This window comes from Cariama cristata, unplaced genomic scaffold (assembly GCF_000690535.1).
Source record: "Cariama cristata isolate BGI_N322 unplaced genomic scaffold, ASM69053v1 scaffold19896, whole genome shotgun sequence".
NCBI classification, from domain to species: domain Eukaryota; kingdom Metazoa; phylum Chordata; class Aves; order Cariamiformes; family Cariamidae; genus Cariama; species Cariama cristata.
In genome coordinates, this window is record NW_009620620.1 from 4,705 (window position 1) to 31,110 (window position 26,406).

Below are 26,406 nucleotides of genomic sequence, written 5' to 3' on the forward strand. Positions count from 1 at the left end.
ACCCAGTGCCATCAACTGGTGTCTGCCTTCAAGTTCTCCCTGCCTACAGGAGTCACAGGTCTCAGAAAAACCTCAACGCTCTCCTTCTGCACTTTTACACCATAGTTAGATGTGAGAAAAATGTCTAATTTCACTGTTAATAATATGTGTGGCTATGTGAAAAACAGAAATTTTTTTTTAACCTGTTACATTCTGCTGTGCCTCAGCTATACCAGGAGGATTATGCTAGTTTAATTATTTTAAATTAGTTTGGTTACTGGAAGAGGAAAATAAGGGAAAGGCTTCTCATGCAGTTGCTGTCGTAGTACAGGTAATTTCATATAATGACGTTAGCACATGTCTTTTTACTGACCCTTGTGACAAAACTTTCTCATATGTGTCTGCAATTCAGCTTCTTGTTTCTGTTAAAAAAGGAGTGTACAGAAAGAAAATCTCATTTAAATAATCTGTTTATACAGTATTAAAACTACAAAATTATCTCACAATAATTTTATCTTTCCTCTTGTGTGCATTCAGGGTAATGGAGTTCCTTTATTTTACTTATATGCTTTGTAGATAAATGCTATTATATACAGTTCTATATATCTTTCTTTTAGAGAAGTGAAACTCCATAGTTATGTTTTTTGCATGTGCAAGGAAGAGAATTCAGGCTGCTTATGTACCTACAGGTCCTGCAAATATTTCACCAACTTGTTTAAACCCCTTGTTAGGTGATGCCTTAGTAATTTTCAGTAGGGGACAAATTCAATTTGGAGTTTAAAATCTTCATTCAGGAGCTCTTAATCTTTCTAGGAATTGGACTTCCAAAATTAATTTTGTTTTTGTGTCTTTTCAGGACATGTTACAGTTTTTAAGATGATTCAGAATGTAAATTAGCAAAACCTGAACTCTGATCAAGCCAAGCATCTAATCGGAAGGTTTTCTCAAAGGCTTCCATCTCTCATTACGCTGCAAAGCATGTTTGCATCTGCCTTAATTATTTAGCTATTTTTTTGTTAGTGTTAAGTTTTATCTATGAAAAATGATCCCCAAAGCCTGCAAATAAATGGAAATAATACATTTAAATGCAAATACAGTACACGGATTTTAAGTAGTTAATACTACTCAAATGTGGTTTTGGAATAGATGTGATTATTGGAAAGACCAACTTACCTTAGTTTGCCTTCTTTAAAAAAATGGTCCTAAATTACTGCATTTTTGTAAGCCTGTAATTCTTTGGTTTTTAGGGGTTCCTACCTTGGTGAAGGTATACTGGACAAGTGTTGACTTGAAAGCTGCTTTTAGGATGTCTGAAGATGATGAAAAAGTTAAACTCCGTCGAATTGAACCTGCCATTCAGAAATTCATTAAAGTGGCAATTCCAACTGATTTGGAAAGGTTAAGAAAACACCAAATAAACATTGAAAAGGTTAGTGTTCACTTTTTACTACTGTAGTTCCTTTTACAGCATAGAAGCAGTCACGCTGGAAGATTATATAGAGATTTCATTGAAAAGTTGATTATGAAATCTTTAGCTTTAATTCAAATTTAGCTAAAAATGAAAGTTCTGTGTTGTCTGGTAATTCAGTGTGTACAAAGGCCTTTACATTTGTAGTAACTAGTCAGTCTACAGAGTGAGAAACATTACTGTTATGTGTTAAAAGGTTATTGTAAGGAAAGCAGCCTAATATTCTTTATTTTTAAGTCGCAGTGGTTTGCTGCCAACTATTCTGAATAACTTACTGTTTATATCTATCTTTTTCTCTATATATTTTTAAACTGAGTTGGGAGAAATAAGAGAGATTGAATTATCTAAGTAAATAGAAAAATAATTGTATCTAAATTGTAGCATGTTTATATGCTGCTTCTTGACATTAGCTCACACTTGACAGTGAAACCGAATATGCTTCTAAGTTAAATTCTTGCATACACTGTGGCAATGCCTGTATTGGTAAAATAAACATGCCCAGGACAGTTGTCTGGCATGAAGTGGCCTATGTCCATGTTATTAAATCCTCATATTCTGCAAAACAGAGTGGCTGCATCCACATTGCTAATGGGGAACAGCTTCTGTTCTGTGTTTATAACTCCTTAGCTGTTCTCAGGAACTCTTTATGTGAGAGAACTGTTTGGCATGGCCAGGGACAGTTTTAACAATTTAACAGCACAGATGACCAGATTTCAGACTTCAGATATTTTCAGTTTCTGTTTATTAGTATAGCTATAGCCTGTGGAAACAGAGAAATTGGTTTGTTGAGGAAGGTGGTAAGAAATTTACTGAAACAGGTGACACCAGTAAAAAAAGGAAGAGAGTGAGTGACTTGGAAACACACTTACAGTCATAATATCAACATTGCGATGGAAGTTTTGAAATGACCATATAAGACACATTTGTTTAGAAAAGATTGTACTTACCACCCCAGAAAAATCAGAGACCGTGAGTGTTTGTAGTTCTGTGCATTTCTGCACATTTCTGAAAAATTCGTATCAATTTGACTAGGTTTATTCACAATGTATAAAATCAAGTGTATATGTAAGTCTGGATGATGTAGGACAACCATCTACATTTTTTAACACCTTGGGAAGGAATGAGGAAATTGGAAGAAAATAAGTGAACATGATTTTGATTTCCTGAAAGGTATGGTTTGAAGAGTGCGTATAATGTGTTGTTGAAACTGTTTTGCATTTTGCTTTTGTCATTTGTTCACAACTTTTACCATAACTTTACTATGACTTTACCAAGTGGATAACCTTTTGGATAAATTTTTCCATGCCAAGTTTCTGCCTCAAGTAGTTTGAGGATGGGGGAGGAGGGAAAATAAATCCATGTATTTGTTTCTGGGAACATAGTCAGAAAATAATGTATTCTTCAAGTGATAGTCATTTCTTTTAATAAGAAATGCTTAAGTGATAGTAATTGATTGATAGCTTAGTGATAATTTCTTTCAAAGCAGTGACGTGTTGGAACACTTAAGATATTTTTGTGGAGTGGTCTTTGTCTGGACTGTACATTTTGCTGTGCCTCTAAGAATCTGCTGGTTTTTTGGCCAATAGGTATGATTCTGAAAAAAAAGTGGTTTGCAGGTACTTGGTAGGTACTGGTTGAACTTCACCAGCTGAAGATTTGTAAAGATTTACCCAACACTAAGGCATGCTCCTGTGCTTAGAAATTAGCAAAACTTATTCCTGGAGTTGCTAATTTGATTGGTCCTGAACCTGAGAATGAAAACAGGGAGATGATTTTTCTGTATTTCTACTGTCTCATCCTCTTACTTTCTCTTACTTGTGTGCAAGAGGAAACTCTTCCTGGCTCATGTAAATACAGGATAAAGAGTTGATTCGGGGGAACTTGTGAAGAAGTACCTCAGATGGGAGGTGAAAGTGCAGAAATGGTGCCTGATGTTGGGACAAGAGAAAAACTGGGGCAGAGGAAGACCTGGGCCTGCTGGGACTAATGATGGGAGATAATCATTTGATTCTTTCCTGGTAAGGGTGTAATAAGGATACAATAAGGATATGAACTGAAAAGTGTATTAGTATAATATTTGCCTGAAGCAATAACTTCTGAATGAGATGACCTGTTTTTTCAGTCACAGCATGTTGTTTACGCTATATTATTCCATATTTGTACAATTCATTACATTACCTAGATGCCAGCTGATTCAGCTTTTTTTTTGCCTTGGAATTGGCCAGTTTGCAGCAGCCCCATTCTGTAGCAGCCAGGAGCAGCTTTCTGTTCTCTAGCTTTTCCCACAAGGAACAGTTAATTGAGTTAACGTAGCCAGCGTACAGAGGAGTCAGTATTAGCTTGCTCTTGGGCGAGATGATGGGGGAGCAAAGAGCCTCGACTGTTAAATTGCCCTAGAGAGGTGTTACAGCCTCCAGGGATCAGTGCGTACATCTCTCCATGTGCATGGCCCGTACCTAGCAGCGGCCACAGAGCTAGCTAAGGGCAACTAGTGAAGAATAATGCAGAATAGGACCAGATTCAGAGGTGCCTAGAGGACAGCATCGTAATAATAGCTTTTCCATGCAAGCTATTTCATTCAAATAGAAACAGGCTTGGTAGCTGGGTTGTTGCCTTCTTTCTCTAACCAGAAGATGCACAACTGCTCATGGAAGCAACATAGATTTGCCGTAATCCACCAAGAGGGATTTCTTGGTTGCAGAGAGGTAGAGTTTTTGGTTCATAGTTGGCGTATGTTAAAATGACGTTAAAAATGATAACTTCAAGGCAGCACTCCAGTTAACAAGAGCAGCGTCAACGAGCATGGAGCAATGAGGCGTACCATTCTTCAGAGTCTTGAGGAAGGCATCCAGAAACGTAGAGATGCAGTTAATAAATACCCACAGAAGGGTGACATGAAAGCTACAGCCTTGCCTGAGAGGAGCAAACGAGTAGTCACTAGGAACAAGTAGTCTGTTGATGGGAGGGGGGAGCTGACCTGCCAGTACAGAATGGGATGTGGTTAGCAGGGGACATTAGCAGTACACAAATGGTTTTGTTGCACTTTGAAGGTAAAGATAAGCTTTTGATGTGTGAAAGGTGGTAATTAGGGAGAGATGGTGGAGGGAATGGGCATAACTTTCACTGCTTGATTTTTTTTCTTGGAAGAGTATTACTTTGTACAGATAAATAGATTCTTTGCCAAGTATTGTCCATATATGTAAAACCTCCCTCATTTAGGATATATAAACACCCTATCAAGAAGCTTCAAAAGGCACTGGGTGCTGCAATGAGAAACAGAGACATGATCGGTTATTACCCTGTGTAGTACTTACTAGTGTGAGAGAGGATCTTGGGAATTGCTTTGTTTTGCAAAACCTGATCAGAAAGGAGGAATAGCCAGTTACTGGTTGATCCTGCTGAAAATCTTTTATGTATTTAGACAAAGAATAATTACGCTGTATCTAGCCAGATAGTGTTACCATGGTGTCAGGGAAGGAGTGAAATATGTTCCACTTAATTCAGCCATATGTTGGTCAACTGAAGTCTTTATTGGCCCAGCAACTCATTTGCATCAAGCATTCCCATTTCGCAGACGGAAGGGGAGATGGTTCCAAGAAGAGTTTTCTGTGTCTCAAAGAAAATGCAGAAAATATTAGCACTCAGGATAAAATGAGTCTTTAGGTTAGTTCTGATCTACCACTTTCTTCAAAGCATTGTCAGAGAAACTCATGCTTAGCCAGAGTTTAATTGTAGGCAGTACAGACTGCGGTGTTTCTGTAATGGCATTCAGTGGCCACATTGAAATACCAAGATGTTTCATTGAGTAGTTGAATTTTATATTTTGAATGTAAAAATCTGATGCAATCTAAAAGTATGTGGTTTGGACATTTCTTGAGATTTTCAGGTTGTTAATGGTGTCGGTGTGAATGTTCTGTTCAGTCAATGTAATAAAATTTATATATCAGAAAAATCCTGAAATAATTGTAAACATAGTTCTTAAAATTAAGGTGTTGACAGCACTTCCTCTAGAGTTGCTCCTCTAGAGCAACACTTCTATGAAAGCAAGGTAGCAATGTTTAATATAGATTTGTCTTTCTGATTTCAGAATACTATGAAAAATTTCTGCATCTCTAGGCAGTATAAATCCTGGCAGATTTGATCATTGAATTAGTAATTAATAGAATTATTAGAAACAAGTAACTGTGGATAAAACCTTTAAATAAACAATTGGTAACTGTACCAGAAGGTATTGAGCAGTATTGAAGACCTCAGAGCTTATGTGTATTGAAAAAAAATGACACAAACATTTATGAGAAGTAATACATCTGAGTATAAAAATAGGCCCTAAATGCCAGATTCTTTAAAAATTCCACACTCAGTGGAAAGTTCTTAAAATTTGAAAGTTTCTTTTTGGTTTTTTTTTTTTTTTTTTGTAAATACTTTTCTGGGTGTAAGAGCTATAAATATTCCAAAGTTTACTCTATTGATAGATTTATGAGAAGGTGAGAATAAAAATATGGCAAATAGGAATTTGAAATCTGTCACTAGCTAGTTTTAGATTCTCAGAACGCTAGCAATAGTTTGGTTTAAATACTTCTGTGATACTTTGCATTTTATATCTTTGACATGCATTTTAGCCATAATGAATGTGTTACAGTACTTTTATGAGCTGTCAGCATCAGCAGTTTAAATGGTTTTCTCCAAAATAGTTTTTGTAAAATTAACTTTCAGCCATGTAAACCAAACATCCCCAGAGGTAAAAGGATAATTTTGTAGAATCTGATCCTGTTTATTTTACAGGCTACTTTTAAGCAAAAATCACTAATTATGTCAAATTGCTTAGAGCAGCAACATTATTTACTTATGATGAAGCCAATATCTCTAACCTCATTTCATGAATATTGATTTAAACCTTAGGTTCCAGAGATAGTCCAAACAATTAATCTACTAAATCACTGTTTGAAGAAACTATAAAATCAATATATAATGAAATTTGACCTTGAGTACACCTTTTCAGAGGAAGTGGCTACCATAAATCCATCGTCATTGCTTCTCAACTGTTTGAGAGTCCAACTTTCCATATGACAGTTTCTGAAGACTTAAAAAGTACATCCTTAAGAAATCAGTTCTGCATACTTGTTGGTTTTTTCTTTCTATGTTTTCCCCAAAGAGTTCTTGTTTTCCAAAGCGCGTTCCGTGGGTTGGATGGCCTTTCAGCCCAAAAAAGGGAATAAAATGCATGCTTATCCAAAAGAGTTACAACTTTCTGTTTGCTTCTGTTAGATGAAAGCAATCGTCATGGCACCACAGGAAGGTGGAGATTTTGGCATGCTGCCCTAAACTTTGTTGATGATATACAACAATCCTTAAAAAAAAAAGTGCTGTAAGAGATGGCATCCTTTTCTCTGTTGCTTTCAGTTTTAATTTCATTTCCTGTCACTGTGCCAAAGTTAAAGGGTGTTGTGCGAAACATTTTTTTACCTTTGGCTGGGGACCATTCTTGTGGTGGGAAGACAGGTAAAGGTGACACAAAATGAGAAATTAAGATATATGAGTCTTATTGCAGTCTTCATCAAGGTGTATACATTTGTATGAGACATTTATTGTAGAGCTTTTAGAAATGTTTGTGGCTACTACCTGCAACAAAAAATAATGGAGAAGATGTTATGAAAAGGTTTTCGTTCTCTCCATGTCCACTGGATACTTTCAAGGAGAAATGGAAGAGATCCAAAGGATAAGCATGTCGGTTTCATTCTAAAGAGAGCTCTCGAAAGAGAGTGGGTCAAAGAGGAAAAGAGATTGAGTGACTGAGAGTAACCTTACTTTTTGTATCTCTGACGCGGAATACAAACTATTTGGCTATAGCACGATTATGATTAAATAGCAGAGACTCATGGAACCACAGAGTGGTTTGAGTTGGAAGGGACCTTAAAGATCATCTAGTTCCAACCCCCCTGCCATGGACAGAGACACCTCCCACCAGACCAGGTTACTCAAAGCCCCATCCAGCCTGGCCTTGAACACTTCCAGGGATGGGGCAGCCACAGCTTCTCTGGGCAACCTGTTCCCAGTGCCTCACCACCCTCAGAGTGATGTTTTTACTTCATGAACCTCCCTTAGTTTTACATGTATTTGTTAGTGACACGTGATGTCAATACCATCTCTTCTCAAGGTTTGCTATCCTTCAGTCCCCCAGAGCAAACATTGCCCAGGAGTACAGCCTACTTTGCATTGGATGACAAAGAGAAGTCAACAAGGAGGAATTCTCTGACCACATGAATGTCATTGCTTCAGGTGTATTAAGTCATTGGATTCTGTGAGGTCATCACTAGCATGCTAGGAATTTTGAAGCAAAGTAATAAAACTTCTAAATATATAAAGCAGATAAATGTGCTGGACATTTCTATATAAAGACCAGTAAAGGTTTCCTGAGGAATTCTTCTTGTTGTTCTTAACTGGAAATCAGGATTTTTTACTATTTGTTATGTGGACAATATATTACAGTCAGTTGAACTGGAAAAGGCAATTTTTCCCCAAACCCCTTCTGTTCTACCCTCAGAAATTCCTATTTCAGTACTGTTTCCAGGATGACTGAATCAGAAGATCTACTGTTGATAGAGATTTTTTTCCTCATTTTATTTTAAGGAACAATGGCAGTAATTTTAATGGCATAATAATTTATGCAGAAGTTGCTAGTTTCCTAGAAAAATCACTTTAATATGACTTAATTGAACACTAAACCTTTTGTTTTCCATAGCACTACAAAATCCTAACGTGAAAACAAAGTAAGAAGTAACCTCAGATTTCTCATTGTATTTTAGGAAGCTGAGTTACTTGTGATCCTTAACTGCTGTGGCCTTTAAAATTGTAAAGAGAATTAAGGAAAGATATAGGCTGTAGATAAAGTTTTTTATTGGTAACAAAGCATATTAAGAAATCGAGGAATTAAACTTTATATAAAAATACCTCACAAATCGTGGTAAATATTTTGTCTTGTTATTTAAACAATTAAAAAGAATGTTCTAATATTGTCTAGTATTGTAACTGCATTCTTTGGTGGTTTCAGCACATATTCCAGGAATCACAGCTTCTACTTCTATTATTTTGCTACTTTTTTTCTAGATAATGTTTCTCTATTATTGGTCAAATGCCAATAGCAAGGATTGATTTATTTTAATGATGAAAAGGTTTATATGTGATGATACGCAGTTCTTTTGCAAAACTTGCTGTCTGCTAATGAAATAATTACCCTGGTCTCTGTCCCGTGAAAGTGCCGTATGGATAGTTTCCCACTGAAGTTAGCGGAGCCTCATGCAGGTGCCAAATCTGCCCTGATGGTTCTCATAACTGTGATTATAACTCTATAGAAATGGTAAATGTAAATGTAGACAGTAGTGTTGTGTAATGAATGCAATTTTCTTTGTAAATAATATCCGATACCTTGTTGTCCTATATGACCAGTACTGCTTATCCCCTATTCCATTCCTTTTTCCTCCTTCTGCTCTTTGTTTTACTGATCACCAAGTGATTTATGCCAGCGCAGTATCAGGATGCTGCACTATGTCTTTGTTGTTAAAAACTGATGCTGAAACCCTGGTTATCTGCAATTCAGTAAAACACATTCTACAAAATTATTCACAAAATACATTGCCATTTACACCTCTAATTTTGCAATGGAAATGGCTATAACTCAGCTTCTTTACTGTCAACTTTGGAAAATTAAAGTGATTATTTACTGAATGTTACTTTTTTCTGCATAGCCAGTTGGTAAAAATAGCAATTATATGGAGTATTTTTCCTTTATTTTAGTATCAGAGATGCAGGCTCTGGGACAGATTGCACGAAGAGCACATTAACGCAGGACGAACAGTTCAGGTAAGGATATTAAAATGACTGTAACAATGGAAGTAAATTACGTACATAGTACTAGTTACCTCAGGGATGGATCTTCACAGAGACGTATATTTGACAGGTGGATTTGACGAGTAGATGGTATTGCTTTACTTCATGTAAAAGGTAGGGATTTCCTAATTGCGTCCTATGAGGCAAATGCTGTCAGAAATATTTCAAGATTGTTGAGCAAACAGAAGTTTGGAGACTCTGGTCTTTTGCAAACTATCCTCTTATGGTACTAAATTAGAAGACAGGGATTGCAATAAGGGATAATGTTAATTTTAAAGTATGGTTTCAGAGCAAACACAGAGCATCGGGACTACTGGTTTGGTGTGCAAATCTCTTGTTAGATGCATAGTATCATCAAAGGAGGAAGTACCAGACACATTTGTCAGCATGGCATCATCTCCGTGACTTCATGCATAGTCACCCATAACTCAGCACACAGGGATAGTCACGTCGGTTTCTAAAAAAATGCATGCCTTCATGAAAATGATGCAAAAGCTAATGCCAGACATCAGCCTTCAAACTGCTAAATAGCACACGGCCAGAGAAGATTATCACAGAAAAACACAAAACCCAAATCCGCACTGCAAAGTTTGCTGATGCAGATGTAGCAGCTAGTGCTTATAACATGCTGCACTGGCAAAATTGTGGGGACAGATGTGTCTTTGGCAGCAGAAGAGGCATCTTGTGTTGGTTTCATAGGTGTTGTTCAGAGGAGGGACATGACTTTCTTACTAGAACAAACCTTTTGTGACCCACGCTGCATCTAGACAAGCAGGCTTTGCCAGCAGGGGTAGCACAGTCCTAAACCACTGTATTTCATAATTCTAATACTGTAAATTCCCGTGTTTGTTGCAATGCCTTACTGAGTCCTGTGGGAAATTAGACCAGACTAGAAAGGAAAAAAAAAAAAAAGTCAGAAAGAAGAACTTAATCCCAATTGAACAACAGTATTAGACAGTAGGCAGAGCTGGAATTATTTATCTTTTTTTGAGGAATGGAAGGTGTTAATGAACTTTTTTGGTGTAGGTAATAAGAAGTTATATATGAAATCCACTTGATTTTTCTGTTATTTGGAGGTTTGAATGTTTATTTTGATTTTTCACCACAAATTTTTGAAATATGAATATAAGTTTATTCTTAATATCAAAAGAGTTTTCCAAAGGTGGAAGTCCTGTTAAAACAATGGCATTCTAACAGGTGTAGCGTAGTAAGCATGTGTTTGCTTATGTCTGTGCTCTAATCTATTTTCGCATCTAAGGGGTAGGAAAGGCTTCTCCTGGAACTCTTTATTATCGGTATGATTCATTTAGCAAGACAAAATCTATCAATAATTAGAAAAAAATAATCATGTTGAAGATGATATTTTTAAATACATTAAGTGCTTTAGTAATAAAACCTCATATTTGTCTCTAGAAACATTTATATTTGTCTTGAACCTAAAGCCTCCCATTTTCACTTTCAGCCAAAATAAATTTTCGTATGTTTTATTTAATGCTTATTGCTTTTAAATCTGGATACAATTTATGCATTAAAGTAGTTCACATTCTGATACCCAGAGAGCAGAATAAGTATCTGGGTCCATGCAAGAAGAGTAGACTAGCTCTTTGTTTTAATTAAACAGTTAGGAGTCTGGAGTACTTGATAATAAATTATATGACATGTAGAATGTGTTTGCTGTAAGCTGTTTAAATGTTTACCAATGGACTTGTGATCTGTTTGTTTGTGAAGAAATCAGATTAATTATTGTGATACCAAATGTTCTCTGCAGCACACACTTTGCTCTCAAAATTAGATGTTGTAAAAATACATTAGGAATCCCTAAGTCAATATTGACCCAAGGCATCTGCCACAGGTTTTAGACAAATATATGCACAGCCACTCTACATTTAATCCATGTGCACATAATTAGCCATTTTTCTGAATTTTCAGTTTACCCAGAATAATTACTTCTGTTGTACTTTTGATGATGGTCAAAATTATAATAGAAGTATAGATGAGCATAAATGTATACCTCTTCTTTCTAGTGACTCGCTGCCACATTAAGAATTTCTAAAAAGGAAAGTGAAAAAACCAAGAAAATCTTTGCATAGGGCATGATGATACCCTTTCAAAAATGCTGAGAACATAGCTCTTGTATACCGTGTATTAGTTTTCATGAATGTGCTCCTGTAGATTTTAATTTTTAGGGACAGTCCGTGGACATCTTAAAATGTTAGCACCTGAATAAATATGCAGTTTTGCAAGGCTTTGCCCACATACATGCTGACTGTACTATACAATTAGTTAATTATTGCAAGATTTAAGCTAATCTCAATGAAATGGCAGTATTTTGTTTTAATACCCAAGGACTGCCATGATCATATTCATAGTGAGAGGAAGAAAAATGCTGCAGTTACTAGAAAGGATATAACGCATTAAACAAAAAAAGGGAAAATGCTGTGGATGAATGATCCGGCTTTGGTCTATATTCAGCCCACAAAAGGAGACTCTGTTCTGCAAAACACACCTAGGCAGATGTAGTCTCTCCACTGTGTTGCTCTAACCTGGAAAGCTACTTGAAAAATGTTAATTTTTTTTTTTCTTTTTCACTTGTATGATTTCCATTTCACCTCAAAATGGTTTACAAGTGAAAAAGATGGTTTTCAGTCAGCTCTCTTTTGCACAGATCTTCAGAGCTTAGTTGTATGGCTCATGTCTTCTGTACCATCTTTAAAATTATGAAGTCTTCAAATTATCTTCCTGGAATACTATGCAAATATACTGGGAGAGCATGAGCAGCAGAGTAGATGAGTTTATTGCTGCAGGAGATTTTTTTATGGTATCAGTGAAGGGTGATGTAAAATCAGCTCACTATTGCAGCCTGTGGCCATCTGTAGGGTAAATATATCATTAAACTCAGAGTTTCTTTGACCTATGCCAAGAAATTTGTAACATACATCCTTTATTACATTACTTTGAACTGAGTCTAGAGAAGGTAATTGAAGGCAACATTGCATTGGCACAGCTAAGCTACTGCAATACTTTCTTAAAAATCATATTTATGTTTGAGAGAGTTTAAGGTGGTGGGTTTGTTTGGAGGGGCTATTTACTTCTTAATTTAAAATAGCAACAGGCAGAATGGAGGGAGAGTTGACGGTGATGATCGCACGGAAGACAGGAGATGAAGAGGAAAAGGGACTGATTTGTTGGACATGACAGATCCTTTGTCATCCATGTACTATTTCAGCATAAAGAGTTTAAAGTTTAAAGTATTGGAAAATGTATATGATGTTACGTTTAATGATAATACCAAGAAGAAGAGAAAGAGAATGATGGTGGCAGAGATTGAGTGTGATAATGGCATGACCCCATGATTCAGTTAGCTGGTAGCATTAGGAGCAGCATGGACTGGTGGGAATAGAGTAAGTGAAGGGCTGGAGTTTTTGAGCACTCTGGGAACATCAGTTTTGCCAGGGACGCATGGCTGAAGTGGATACCTACACTGCAATTTTCAGGTAGCTATTACTGGGGGCCTTAGATAGAACTTCAGATATTTCCATAACTGGTAGACATATCAGATGTTACATGGAAATAATCCTACAGCTCAAGTCCCTGCTACCTTTTCAAGGGTTTTGGTCCCATCTCAGCCCTTTGACACTTGTACAAGGTGGAGCCATGCACACCTGGTGTTTATCCTGATGCCTGAGGGCCTCATGTTAGGTCAGCACTGAAGCACTGAGGTGCCCTTACACTCTCTGTGACTACATCTTTTCCTTGTGGTGTTACACGTCCTAAATAGCATGCTGTGCCAGTGCAGCCCAGGCTTTCTGCCGTGGCACGGTACGCCGGGTCGCTGTGTGCATTTGCCTGCAGTTGAAAAAAAATCCTTCTTTGTTGTCATCCGTTACTTTTTCTCAATTGTAATGAAATTGGTTGCACACAAGAGACGGGTGTTGCTGGTATAGCGTTGGTGGTGATGTTCACGAGTGTTATGTATTTGGGTGTGAAGTGATGATGGTATTTTAAGGTGGCCTACAGTAAGCCTATGGAAACATTGCATCTGTTTTTCATCAAGTTACATTACTTTGAAAATTCAGCTGTCACTATTAGTGAAGAAAAATTACTGCTCTGAAAAACAAATACTGAAAAAAGTGAAGTATTTTTACTCTTTTGTATGAAGAAGGTTTATTGGTTTGCTAAAAATTGCTGTTAAGACTTCTGAATTCTTTAGGGAGTCTATCATTTTTCTCATACGTCTCTGTAGAGGAAGTCCCATTCATAAACCACTTAGGAGGAGCGGAATATGGGAAGATCCTTTGTGATTTTAAAGTTAATTCAAAAAAAATGAATACTTATAATAAATTTCCTTCTCTTACTTATTTTAAACTGTGGGCTGATTAATATGGTAAGCTTAATGGACAGATGTCTACAATCATTGCAACGGCGATTTAAAAAAAAAAAAGTTTAAAGGAATTCCTCCTTTGGCTCATTTGTCTCCTTTTGTATTTTACTTTCTGATAGAAATTTATAATTTATTCTTTATTTTTTTATTGAATGTGTTTGTAAAGATTTTGAAAAGAATGGAAAAGCAGTACAACTTCGTTATGTATGGCTTCTCTGTTTCTTTCTTGGATGTGTTGATAGAGTCAATAGATACAGTGCTTGTGAAAAACATTTACCTTTCTGAAAACAATCCATTATATTTATTCACATAAAACAGTGAATCCACCACCTTGGGGGATCTCTCAGACTTACCTCCAAATTTGTGGACGCTTTAGAAAAATTGGGCTCAGACTTTGTGTCCCTACCTCGGTTCTGCATCTATTCAAGAACAGTGAACCATACTCCAGTAAAGTCCGTTGAGACCTAGGGATGAAAGCACTGTATAATAGATGTGTAACATTAATTTCATTATATAGTAAAAATATGCAAACAGCATAAAGCTGGGAGAGACTAAGGGATTCTGGTGGAGAGAACGGAATTAGAATTTGTACTGATGTTGAGAAAAGACCTCAAAAATCAGTATCTTTTTGGATGAGGACAAGGAGAATCGTTGGCTGTATGGGAAGCTTTTGGGGCAGCACTTCTGCAGAAGAGGACTTGAGGGACACAGAGTAAAAGTGAACCAACTGTGTGGTAGTGATACAAAAAAGCCAGATAACGCGGTGGGATGTATAAACAGGAGAGCAGTCAGTGCGGACTCTCGTACAATCTCTTTGGTCAGCAGTAGTAGGACCCCAGGTAGAATAGTTAGTCCAGTTTGGGCACCATGCTTTTAAGGAAGCTATGGACTGATTAGGGAGTATTCAGGGAGAGCAATGAAACTGGTCAGAAATTGAGAAAATGAGGCTTATTTGGAAAAAAACTGACAAATTAGTTATTTTGCCCAAAGAGCGCCTGACAGTGGCGTGCTGTCTGTTTGCAAACGTGGAAAACGCGGTTGCAAAGAGGACAGGGCTTGTCTTTCTCTGTTTTGAACAGAAAGGATTAGAAATATCTGGTTTAAACTGAGGCAAGAGAGACTTCTGTTAGACATGAGGAAAATGCTATAGCAATTAGGATAATGAATTCTTGCAGTATAATATCAAGGAGGTTGTAGCTTTTTGTATGGAAGACCTTTTAAGACCAGATTAGATCAAAAACTGTCAGAAAGAAAATAGGGACAGCAGATCATGCTTTGAAGGGATGACTTCCCAAGGTTTTCACCACCTTTATTTTCTTACAGTTTTTTGTGAGAAAGCCATTTGAAACAAAGACTGTTATTTGGTTTTGAAAGTTGACAGACCAAAATTGCAAATATTATAAAAAAAAATTCAGTGTCTTTCGGGCTGAATTTGGTGAGTTTGAAACTCAGGAGTTCCTATAAATGGAAACAGAATTTTGTATTATCTTCTGTGCTAAGTAAGCTTGGTTTTCAAAGTGGAAACAGTTGGGAAGAGGGTGATATACTTTTATGCTCTACCCAGAAACGAAACTCTGTCCCATTAACATGATTATGAAAAGAAGTCACAGGCATTTGCATACCCATAACATTTATTATGTTACACCCTGGTGAGCTCCTAAGACGCATTTCCTCGCAGCGGGGCTTAGCTTTCTTGCTAGGCTGAATCTGTTTAGCTTCTGTTTAATTGACGGTAAATGGAACAAGAGTCCTCTCTCTAAAACCACAAAGGCAGAGGTACTAAAATTGACTTTCACCAAATAGGCAAATATCATCATCTGATTCCTCCATCTTCTTTCTCACAAATACTTCATTTTGATCAGCAAGGTAATAATGAACAGTGAAAGTGAGGATCTGATTTAGCCATTCCTTAGGGTGAGTAGTTCATATCTCTTGAAGCTTCTGTTCAGGATTTTTGAAAACTCCAGCAGCAAGTTGGTGGTTGTGTTGGTCACTGCACAGTAACCGTCTTCTTAATACTCGTGCATTGGCTATACTGGTAATTTGCCCGAGCTGCAGCTGCAGTGGTACAAATCCCTAGCAAAGCTATGTTTTAACTCAATTTCAACTCAGAAATTTGTCTTTTTTTTTTTTTTAAAAGAAACTGCTTTGGAAGCATTATTAGCTCATCCCAAACTCACTATTGTCACTGTTTCACAACATGTTTTTGTTTGGCATGTCATTTTGTGTCTCCATTGTGGCCAAAGACAGGATGATAATAATTTTGTTTCCTGAAACAAAACAGCAGGATCAACTTCACTCAGTCCCCTGCATATAATTCTCACAAAATAGATAATTAGATGTTGTGTCTTTTAAATGAAATTCCAAGATTTTATAAACCAAGAATTTTGGTACCTGGTAGACTATGACAGTGATGACATTCTCCCTTTTTCAGTACCTATGGGCAGGCCGTGAGAGGAAGACAACAGGAAGAGCAAGGCAGATTAAGATGATAAATGTATCAGGAAAACTATTGGGTACCGTGTGTCTAATCCAGCTCAATATCTTATAAAGTTATTTTTTGTGTTTCCATTTTTTTATTGTTAATCAGTGTTTTTTACCTGGGGTGAGTCTTAAATAATGCAGCCTAAATTGGCTAGTAGTACTCTTAATTTAAGCATACAACAGAATATACTCTTAATAATTTGACAAATCATTTTTATGAATCAATAGTTCTTTCTTTGGTTGCCTAATATGGCTCGTGCAGTGTTACTTCGATTTGTTGTTGAATTAATTTCCTTCTTCTCTAATTATATTTCTACTATTTTTTTCATACACGTTAAAAAAAAATTAATTCTACTAGTGTATGTAAATAAAATAAGTTCCATCTAGTTCCTGCTTTTCCAGGTAAGCCATATTGCCTTTCTAAGGCATTACCTGTACCTGGTTGTATTACTGAAGAAAACCTCTCTTTTTCTAACTACTCACTGGTGTTAATTCATTCTCTTTTTCTACTGTGAGAAGAATATTCAAAATTGGTGAATAGTGCAGTAAATAACATAATTTATTATAGCACTTTATAATGTAATGCAATGAGTATTATTTGTATTACAGTAATTTTTTTTTATAATTAGATAAAAACTCTGTCCTAAAACAATAGTGGTATAATTTAAACTATAAATTTCTTATTTTCATTTGTAGAAAAAGAAAAGTTGTGTGCATTTTTAGGCTTTAAAAGCCTAGACAATAAAAAAACTCCTCTTTTTGCTGTAGACAGAAATTTATCTCACCGGAGATGCCTGCAGACAGACTCTTCTTGCTAGTTGTGAATAGTTTATATGTTCTCAAAACTCTTGTAACTAAAGAAATATTTCTGTGTTTTATTATATTTGATGTTTCAGTCAGACAAATATATTTGTCCTTCTTCTGAAAAAAGAATATAAATAGTTTTGGGGTAGTTGGGGGTTGCGAATGATTATATCCTGAAGTGCTATAATCACCGCAGTTGCTTACTGCAAAAAAGCGCAAATTTTGAGAAGCAATCACTTACTTTATTTTGATATTATTTTAACTTGTTGCAACTTTAGGCAAAGGCCTCAATTGATCACAGACACCGAAATAACTTCAGTAATTGCATAGTTAATAAATTAGTTAAAAACTGCAGTTGAAACCCAGAATAAAAAAACTGACTTCTTTACTTGGAGCAGTGGATAAAGTATAAAATTGACAGCAAGAAAATCAAAATATTGATGGGGATGGCTTCAAAAATATTTCTCCCTTGTTTAGCGGTTGGCTGATACTATGGATAAACTAGTTTGCCAGAGAAGATAATAGGTACTGTCTCTTCCTTGATCTTTGGTTCTTATTCTCCTGGGGCAGATCACTTAGTTTCCCTTATGGGAAGTAGGCCACGTCCAAAAAGACTCAGCAGTATGTCCTGGTGATGCCTCACTGCATTGTTTAGGGACTGCTGTGTTGGGAGCTGCCACCCCCATTTATTTTTTTTATAGATAGAGAACTGAGTGTTCCCCAGTTCAAAAAAGACAAGGAACTACTGGGGAGAGTCCAGCGGAGGGCAACAAAGATGATGAGGGGGTTGGAGCATCTCCCTTATGAGGAAAGGTTGAGAAAGCTTGGTCTGTTCAGCCTGGAGAAGAGAAGACTGAAAGGGCATCTTATCAATGCTTATAAATACCTTAAGGGTGGATGTCAAGAGGATGGGGCCAGACTTTTCAGTGGTGCCCAGCCACAGGTTAAGGGGCAACGGGCACAAACCGAAACTCAGGAAGTTCCACCTGAACATGAGGAAGAACTTCTGTACTTTGAGGGTGGCAGAGCACTGGCACAGGCTGCCCAGAGAGGTTGTGGAGTTTCCTTCTCTGGAGATATTCAAAACCCGCCTGGACGCGATCCTGTGCAACTTGCTGTAGGTGACCCTGCTTTGGCAGGCGGGTGGACCAGATGATCTCCAAAGGTCCCTTCCAACCCCAACCATTCTGTGATTCTGTGAGTGAACGCACAAGCAAATACTAAAAATGCAACAGACTTGGCAAACTGGTTATGATGTAGTGGCATCTGCGAGTAAAAAGTGCTTGGAAGTACAGATGCCTTCTGCTATGGACAGTGTGGAGCTCTGGTTGAGGTGACTGTCTCACTCAGTATCGCTGTTGTTGGGATGACAGGACTGTCATCCACCTTAGGAAGAGTAGGTGGTGGGGACATTTTCTCAGAAGGGGTCATCTTTAGGTTGAGCTACCCTAAGTGAGGACAAGCCCCTTCTCTGCAGAGCACTGTAATTTTTATGGGGTGACTTTTCTGCAAGAGCATTATAAAAAGATCGGGGACTAGCACTGGGTCACAAAATAAGAAAGTCTGAGACACCCAGGATGGGTTCATGGGGAGGATTCACTGGGTTATCAGAGGCACTGGCTTTTACAGCAACTGGGGGCATCTTTAACAGGTGAACCAGCTGCAGTCGAACAATGCAGTCTGGAAAAGAAAACGGATGTAGAGGAGAGGTGACCTGGAATATAGTGATTGCTTGAAACCTGCGACTTTCGAGGAGTTTTTTGGTCTTAGTTTATTAAAACTTAGAAAATGGCACTTTTTATGATTATTTAAAGATAATCAAGATGATAGTTGCTTCCCAACCACTGAAGGTGTCTGGTGCTCTTACGTAGTAAGCTATAAAATAACTCTTAAAACTGTTACAGCAACTCCGTGCCAATATGAGAGAGATGGAGAAACTCTGTTTGCGAGTCCGACAGGAAGACATCCCGGTCCTGCAGAGAATGATAAATCCCGTTAAAGAGGAAGCTTCATTTGCCATAAAAGACTTCCTGCAGCTCCATTCTGAATCTGCAGAAGAACTTAAAAGACAACTTGAAGGACAGGAGGATGCCTCTTTAACCAGATCTGCAACTGTAGGAGGAGGTAGTAGAATTTAATTTCTGTATCTGTTATATCTATATTCTTGTATCTAGTCTGCAATTTCTCTAAATGAAGTAAACAAATGAGATTTCAGTTAAATAATAATTGTTAATCAAGAAGTGGATTTCTTTCCCTACATCACACTTTTCTTATGACCTGTGACTGAGTTTTGGTAAGTGAAGTATGCTCTAAGTATCTTAAGAAATTAAATAGCTGTGGCCTGCCATGAGAAAGATCCCGTAGCCGTGGATCCTGAAATAGAAGACTGTTCATAGGAAGCAGAATACTTACATTCATGTTTCACGGTAGCTTGACTTCTTTTTTTCTCCCTACAAATCATTTAATCATGTGTGAATAACCATTTAGGCCATTTTCATTGAATTGGTGCTTGCAACATCAAGAAGATGACAATTTTTATGTGACGGACAGAATAATATGCCACTGCTGAAATACGTGGAAAAGAGGGGCAAGCCTCTGTGTAAAGGAGAACGTCTCTTCTGGTAGCATTTTAACTTGGTAACTGACAAGAAAGCAGAAAACAGTATATTTAAAGAAAAGATTTTGAAAACACACTATAACATGTTACAAGTCAGACATGTTTGCTGTTTTTCCCTCCTTTCTGTACAAAATGTCTTTCATTCCTTGTTCTACCATTCAGTCTTCAGGGGAAGCCCTTATTATGCCCTGGTACCGGCTAGTGTTCTCTGCTAACGATCTGGGAGAAAGTTGGTTACATCAGGATTAAATCCTTCCACATAACAGTAATTAGTTGGATTGCTGCAGGGGCAGTATTGTTTAAAATTGTTTGAAATTTTCATGTGCCTTAAAATTGAAAGAGTATTCTCAGTCAATGGCATTGTAGAAGAACCTGCCATCAAATTTGATTTCATGACCCTTCTTGTTGCTACATAAAGAACTACAAGAACTCTCTGAAGTGTGATTAACAAGCTAGCGAGTCTAATGGTTGAACAGAGAGAAAAGAAAAGGAGATTTGAAGACTGGGCTTGCTTTCAAGAATGTTATGTGCAGTAGTATCAGCAAGCCTTATGAATGTCAAGATGTATCAAATATAGAACCACAGAAGGGATTGGGTTGGAAGGGACCTTTTAAGATCATATAGTCAAACCCCCCTGCAGTGGGCAGGGACACCTTCCACCAGACCAGGTTGCTCAAAGCCCCATCCAACCTGGCCTTGAACACTTCCAGGGATGGGGCATCCACAACGTCTCTGGGCAACCTGTGCCACTGCCTCACCACCCTTATGGTGAAAAATTTCTATCATCTTCTTACTGGGCCAATAAAAAAGACAGAATTGGCTTCTGAAATATGAATCTTCACTTTTTCAACACCTTCAACATCTTGTTGATTGTTCAGTAGTTTGTCCTAATATCTTTGTGGGTTTCAAAGTCTGGCTATTTGCTGCATTCTCCTTCCTTTCCAAAAAAGGAAGAGAATAACTGAATCTGTTCTCTTGCAGTCCTCCGGAACCCCCTTATTCAAGTTCTCAGAAATATGCTTGAACTTTCAGAGGCTGTTTCTTAAATACTCGAGAGTGAATTTTGTCAGACCTTCGAGTTGAATAGATCTAGCTCATCTAAATATTTTTAACCTGTTCTCTTTATGTTTCAGCCTATCCCTTTTTTCTTTCTTGTTTTAATTAATTGCATCAAATACCTGATTACAGCTACCTGTTTGTATAAAGACTGACTTAATCTTTCTTTGGGTCATCTGTCATTTTCTTTCTTTACCTGGCAATGCATTTACACTTCCTTTGTCTTCCTCTAACTTCAAAAGCATTCATAGAAACTTTCTTGCTACCATTTATGCCCCTTGGTAGTTGCAATTTATTTGTGTCCTAGCCTTGTTGATACTAACTTCTCATGCTTATATTACTCCTTATACTCACCTTAACTGTGTGTCAAATTCTTGATATCCAGGGCATTGAAGAGCTCTTACTGAAGCCATAAACATTTTCCTCTGCATCAGGACAATTTGCCGTCATCTTCAGTATAGCCTGTTTTATTAGTGTCTGCCAGCTCTTCTGCAGTCCCTTCTCCTTTAGGAACTTCTTCCCTATACTTTCTATTAATGAGTGTGCCGAATTTGTTGATATCTCTTTTGGGGGGAGCGCATTGTCTTCAGTCTTTTACTCCGAGTTGTAGAAGAGTGAACTCTGGTATTCAGTGATCCGCTTCACCCATATTAGCCATTACTTTCAGGCTCTTTGTGAGCTCTTCTCTGTTACAATCATCAGAACTAAATTTAAAATATCTCTTCTTTTGGTAACTTTCTGCAGTGGTCCTCAATACATTCTGGTATTTCATTGGAAAGGCCTTGTTCTGGCTTATTGCTTTTCTAACAACAGTTACATAGGTGGTAAATGGGAACTAGAGTTTAATTTCAAAGAACAGGACTGCTTTTTTAATCTGAAATACCTTTAAAGTATGGAGGACATTGAGCATAACAGCGCTTCAGAAAGACAAGAAATTGATCAGAAAGATTGGGATGAGAAGAACAGAAAAATATTACGGGAATGACACGCTCCTGCAAGTCCGCTCAAGAATATGGAAATAATTCACCCCATTTAAAGTGAAACATACAGCCAGGCAGACAACTACATACAATTAAACAGGTATTTTTTTTCACGTTTGCCTGCCTGTGAAAGTAGCTCTGTTGAATTGCTAACACAGATGCAATATCTTGCCTTTTCTTTTGTGCTTAGAGGCTGCAGTCCTGAAAGCAAATCTTGGCTGCTGATCTTAATCAAAGGAGCTTCAGTATGCCCATTCTTTGTAGCATCTTGCTTCCCATCTGGTAGAGAAGGAAGGAGTTTACAAATTCAAATCGCCCATTTAGAAGGCATGTCAGTGATATGATGTAGTCCCTTCCCCCCTTCACCATCCTCAGCTGAGGTCCAATAGAAATGGAATTTAATTGCATTTTAAACAAATATTAACAAAAGGTGAGACTCCACTCTTAAAATTACTAAAATCTTTTAAGCAACATATTGAATCTTCCAGAGCATTGGATTTTTATCTTCAGTGTAATGAGGTGCGAAGCCGCTCTATGAAATCTGCAGAGGTGTTTTGTATTATTGCATTTCTGTGGAGGTGCTGTGAGTGAACTGGTGGAGCCACTTCCATTCTCAGTTCTATTAAAATGGGTTAGACTTGATAAAACATGAACTAGTGAATATAAATTTCTCACTCATACTTTCAGCCCAAATGTGACTTCACCTTCTCTTACCCTTCTTGTTCTTTACCTTCTTTTTTTGAAGTGAGTAAAGAATTTTCTTGAGGAATCTTTTCCACCAATTTTTAGTTATTAGAAAATGGTAACAGTGTAAACCTACTTATAATTTTAAGTTCTCTTGAACATGTGTCATGCAAAACTTCAGTATTGTTTATGTACTTTGAAGGATGTGCTTTCCTATAATAGGTCAGCATAGATCCTTAAGGACAGACCAGAGTAGGGAACATAATTTGTAAGGAGGTAATTTTGCTTAGTGTGCTTTTTTTTTGCTTTTGAATTATGAATATTTTAATTGCAAGCAATTTAGCATGCATGTGGCTGATCAGGGAATAGTAGGCTTTTCTTGGCAGAAGAAACTTGATTTTGCAATAGAATTGTGAAGGACTGAAATGGAATAAAATACTCAAACCCAATGTTAAATGTCAGAATATGTAGCAGAATTGGTTTCTTCAAAAACACACACATTTGGATAGATGATTAATTATGTTGAAAAGGGAAAAGGAGTATTTTAGAACCGCGTATGTAACATTAATTAATCTGATGTTACAAATCAAAAATATGTTCTGGAAGAACAGGTGATGATTGTAGAGGTGAAGTGCCTTCCACCTCTGGATTCTTAAAGGAAAAGGGGTAGAAAGAATTAGAAAGAAAACCAAGCCCAAAATAAAACCCCAAATCGCTTACTCCATCATTGTTACTCTGCTTACTTAGCAATTACGGCTGAATATCGTCTTCATTGATGGCAGACTTCTGTGGATCTGAGGGTAGGAAGATTAGGTCCTTAATGTATTTTGACATACTGGGATAAAAATGTTGAGAAATTGACAAATGTTATGCAAATGTATTGGTTTTATTTTATCTTAAATTAATTCCATGAATAAGCATGCATTATTACTGATTTTTTTATGAATATGATTAGTTTTGTTTTCCATTGTTCATATCTGTCATAGTAACAGTTGTATATTATTATTATAGTACCATGGCACATTCATTGTTTCTACAGAAGATTTTAATGCAATATTTACATTTTAGTATTGTTAGACATATCTAACCAGTCTTCCCTATAATTAAGCTTTCTCTTAAAAAAGAAACTCCCCTCCTAAGGAAGGAAACATCAGTGTCCTACTGAAGTAGCTGTCTTCCTTCAGAAACTGAAGTTGTCTAAATTAACATGATCTTTGCACTGTGTTGACGTACATACGTTTTCCAGTCTGCCTTTCATACTCTCAAGCTATTCCTTAATCCTTGCTATGACAAGCCAAGCTTGTTTGTTATTATTCTTTATTACCACTTTAATTACTTGTCCATAATTATGCATATGTCCATTACATCTATAGTGGCTCAAGACCGGGCTCTTTGTGTGTGTCTGTTCGTTGTATCGGCTCTCCCCCGTGCCACCTAGCTGCCTCTCATTCCCCATTTTTTCCACCGTACTTTGTCCTAATGTCTTCTGCATTCAGTCCAGTGATTTAGAAAGGAAGATACTCAAGAATATCTCCTTTACACCGCTGAGCTGCAAATGCTTGTCATCCTCACAATACCGTTACCCTCCTGGATCCAGCACCGAATGCTGGGCAGCATGTTACTTGGTTTTCACGGGTTTTACTTTGAAAGCTTTTTCCTCCAGCCTCTTTCAGTCCCAAATGGCTGAAAATCAAACCAGTAGCATAATAATCAACCATAAAATGAATAACTGTCTGTTCAGTTTTGGAAGCGCAGTGTTTTTATGTGTCATATGTAAATGAAAAGTTTTTGTCTTAAGCTCAGTTTTCGTATTTTGGTTGATACAAAATTAATTAACTGACTTTGAATTCAGGAGTATAATTTAATATTATGCTCGGAACTGATTGTGAAGGTGTGCTGATAGAAATGAATCTATTTCTTTGGCAATAACTTCCTTTCAAGAAACTGTCTAGTGCTGCAAGTAAGACTTTTCCCTATATGATCATTCTCAGGGCTGCTGCTTGGCTTCCTCGAGAAACATTAAGAGTGAGAAACTTTGCACATCACCTGCATTCTGATTCAATGCATTTATTTATAAACATCATGTTTCTTATCCAGAAACTTTATATAACACGGAAGTGAAGGACGGCTCCCAAAGTTTAATCCAGATCTACTCCTGCCTTCCCAAAATACCTCAGGAAGAAAATGCAGCTGAGTCCTGGGAAAATTTAGAAGAGGTATGTTGGAACTCCCTTACTGCCACGTTGGTGTTCTTTTTTTTAGCAACTATTACAAAATAACATTTGTTTTTTATTTGTAGGACTTGATTCAGCTTAGCCAGTTGGTGACTGATTTTTCTGTCTTAGTCAGCGTAAGTATTCATTCTGCATTCTATCCTAGATAGAGTCTTGTACAAAAAGAGGGCGAATGCATAACTCCTAGTTGGGGGAAAAAAGATGAGCAATACTTCTGCCTGTAGTCTGAACTCAGACTGAGCTAGTATCACTTGATCAAAATGACAGGGTAGCAGCATAACATGACCTGAATTTATTCAGTCCAATATTCAAGACTACAAAATCCTAGTCACTGTTAGGAACTTCAGGAAAATGCCAGTAGAGGCAGAGCAGTTTCCCCACAGCGAGCTGAGATGCCTGCACGAAGGTGCTGTCTTTGCTACTTGGGACCTGTGGTAAATACACCCATAGTTTCAAACCCGGTACATTAGATACTTTCCAAAGTCATAGGTGATGCATATAATGTTTACATCCAATTGTCTAGCAGCAAGGTGAAAGGTTTTCTTTGATTTTGAAGTGCCAACAGAAGAAAAATGTTCAAAAGCATGAATTTAACTACTCAGCTGCCCCATCTGGTTAGAAAACCAACAGCTCTTCCTTCCCTACATCTGTGACTCATTGCTACAAGTATCTTTGCGGCTCTCCTGTCCATTCAGGCTCTGTCAAGGTAGTTTTTTGAGGCGGCAACAGTCCTCTGTTTCAGCACTAGTGCTGGTAATTGCTCCTAAGTTCTTCTCACCAGAGCAACTACTGATGTTCTAGCCAGTGCCCTTGGCCACAAGCCTGACCTTAGTAGAAGCTCTACAGTGTTGACTGCAGATGTCTGCCCGGGCCCCATTCATTTTTACAATTTCTAATCGTAATGGTGACGATAGCCTTCACTGCACAGAGTGGGAGTTTCTCAGGTACTTTTTCTTGCTTAATCAGTACTAGAAAAATCTGAAGTTTCCCTTGCCTTTATCGTGCCCTTTCTCTGCTCTCACAAAGCTGCCAAAAGGTCTTCGTCATCCACGCTCAGTTCCCAATGCTTCATTCTTCCTGTGCCATAGGGAATTTACATCCATAATTTTCATCTCCTAGGAGAGTTCTTTAATCTCCTTACTGTTGGGTTAGTTGGGATAGATAAGTTAGCTTTTATCCTTTCTGCTGAATATGTGCTGCTTCACATATATATATAAAAAAAAAAAGACTTAAGATTCATTAGGCTGGAGAGGGACTGCAAAAATTTTTATTCAGTGGCAGCTTTAGCTAAAAAAGAGGAGTTCCTGCCCCTAGACTTTCTGGATTTTACATGTAACCATCCTAAGATACAACAGCAAGCATCTAAAGTGTGTGGATTGGACAGTAGACGAAGATACCAGAGCTGGTGGATTCAACAGTTTCTGAATTAGAAAGAGGAAAAAAAGTTCAGAATGCCTTTTATTTTAAGCTGAACATTAGCCATCTCATGATTTTGTGCCATAAACCAGCCTGGGTACTGCTGACATTAAAATAAGAACAAACCAACCCACAAACCCCTTTATCTTCTGCTCCAGTGTTCTCTGAGAGAGACTGCAGGGGAATCTGACTGCATTTGGAGAAAGGATGGAACATTTTTGTAAAAACCAAACAGTGAAATACAGAGCAACATCAAGTATATTTTCAGTACTGTCACTACTCTATTTGTAAAGTTAAGTCAGTATTTTATAATGTCATAATTAAAGACTTCTATTTAGATTTCTTGGTGCAGCTTTGTATGTTGGAGTTGGTCCTGATCTTACAAATGCTCTTTATAGAATTTTTTTTTGAACGTGAAA

General features: G+C 37.4%; 1 protein-coding gene across 1 annotated transcript in view; it reads left to right on the forward strand.

Moving 5' to 3' along the window:
- Positions 1-1,285: 1,285 nt before the first annotated feature.
- Positions 1,286-26,406, forward strand: part of STX17 (syntaxin 17) — a 26,538-nt gene continuing 1,417 nt past the window's right edge. The window contains exons 1-5 of the mRNA XM_009701679.1: positions 1,286-1,408; positions 9,239-9,304; positions 18,905-19,124; positions 24,435-24,553; positions 24,637-24,687. Of these exons, the coding sequence (XP_009699981.1) occupies positions 1,286-1,408; positions 9,239-9,304; positions 18,905-19,124; positions 24,435-24,553; positions 24,637-24,687 (579 nt within the window). The remainder of the gene's footprint in view (positions 1,409-9,238; positions 9,305-18,904; positions 19,125-24,434; positions 24,554-24,636; positions 24,688-26,406) is intronic.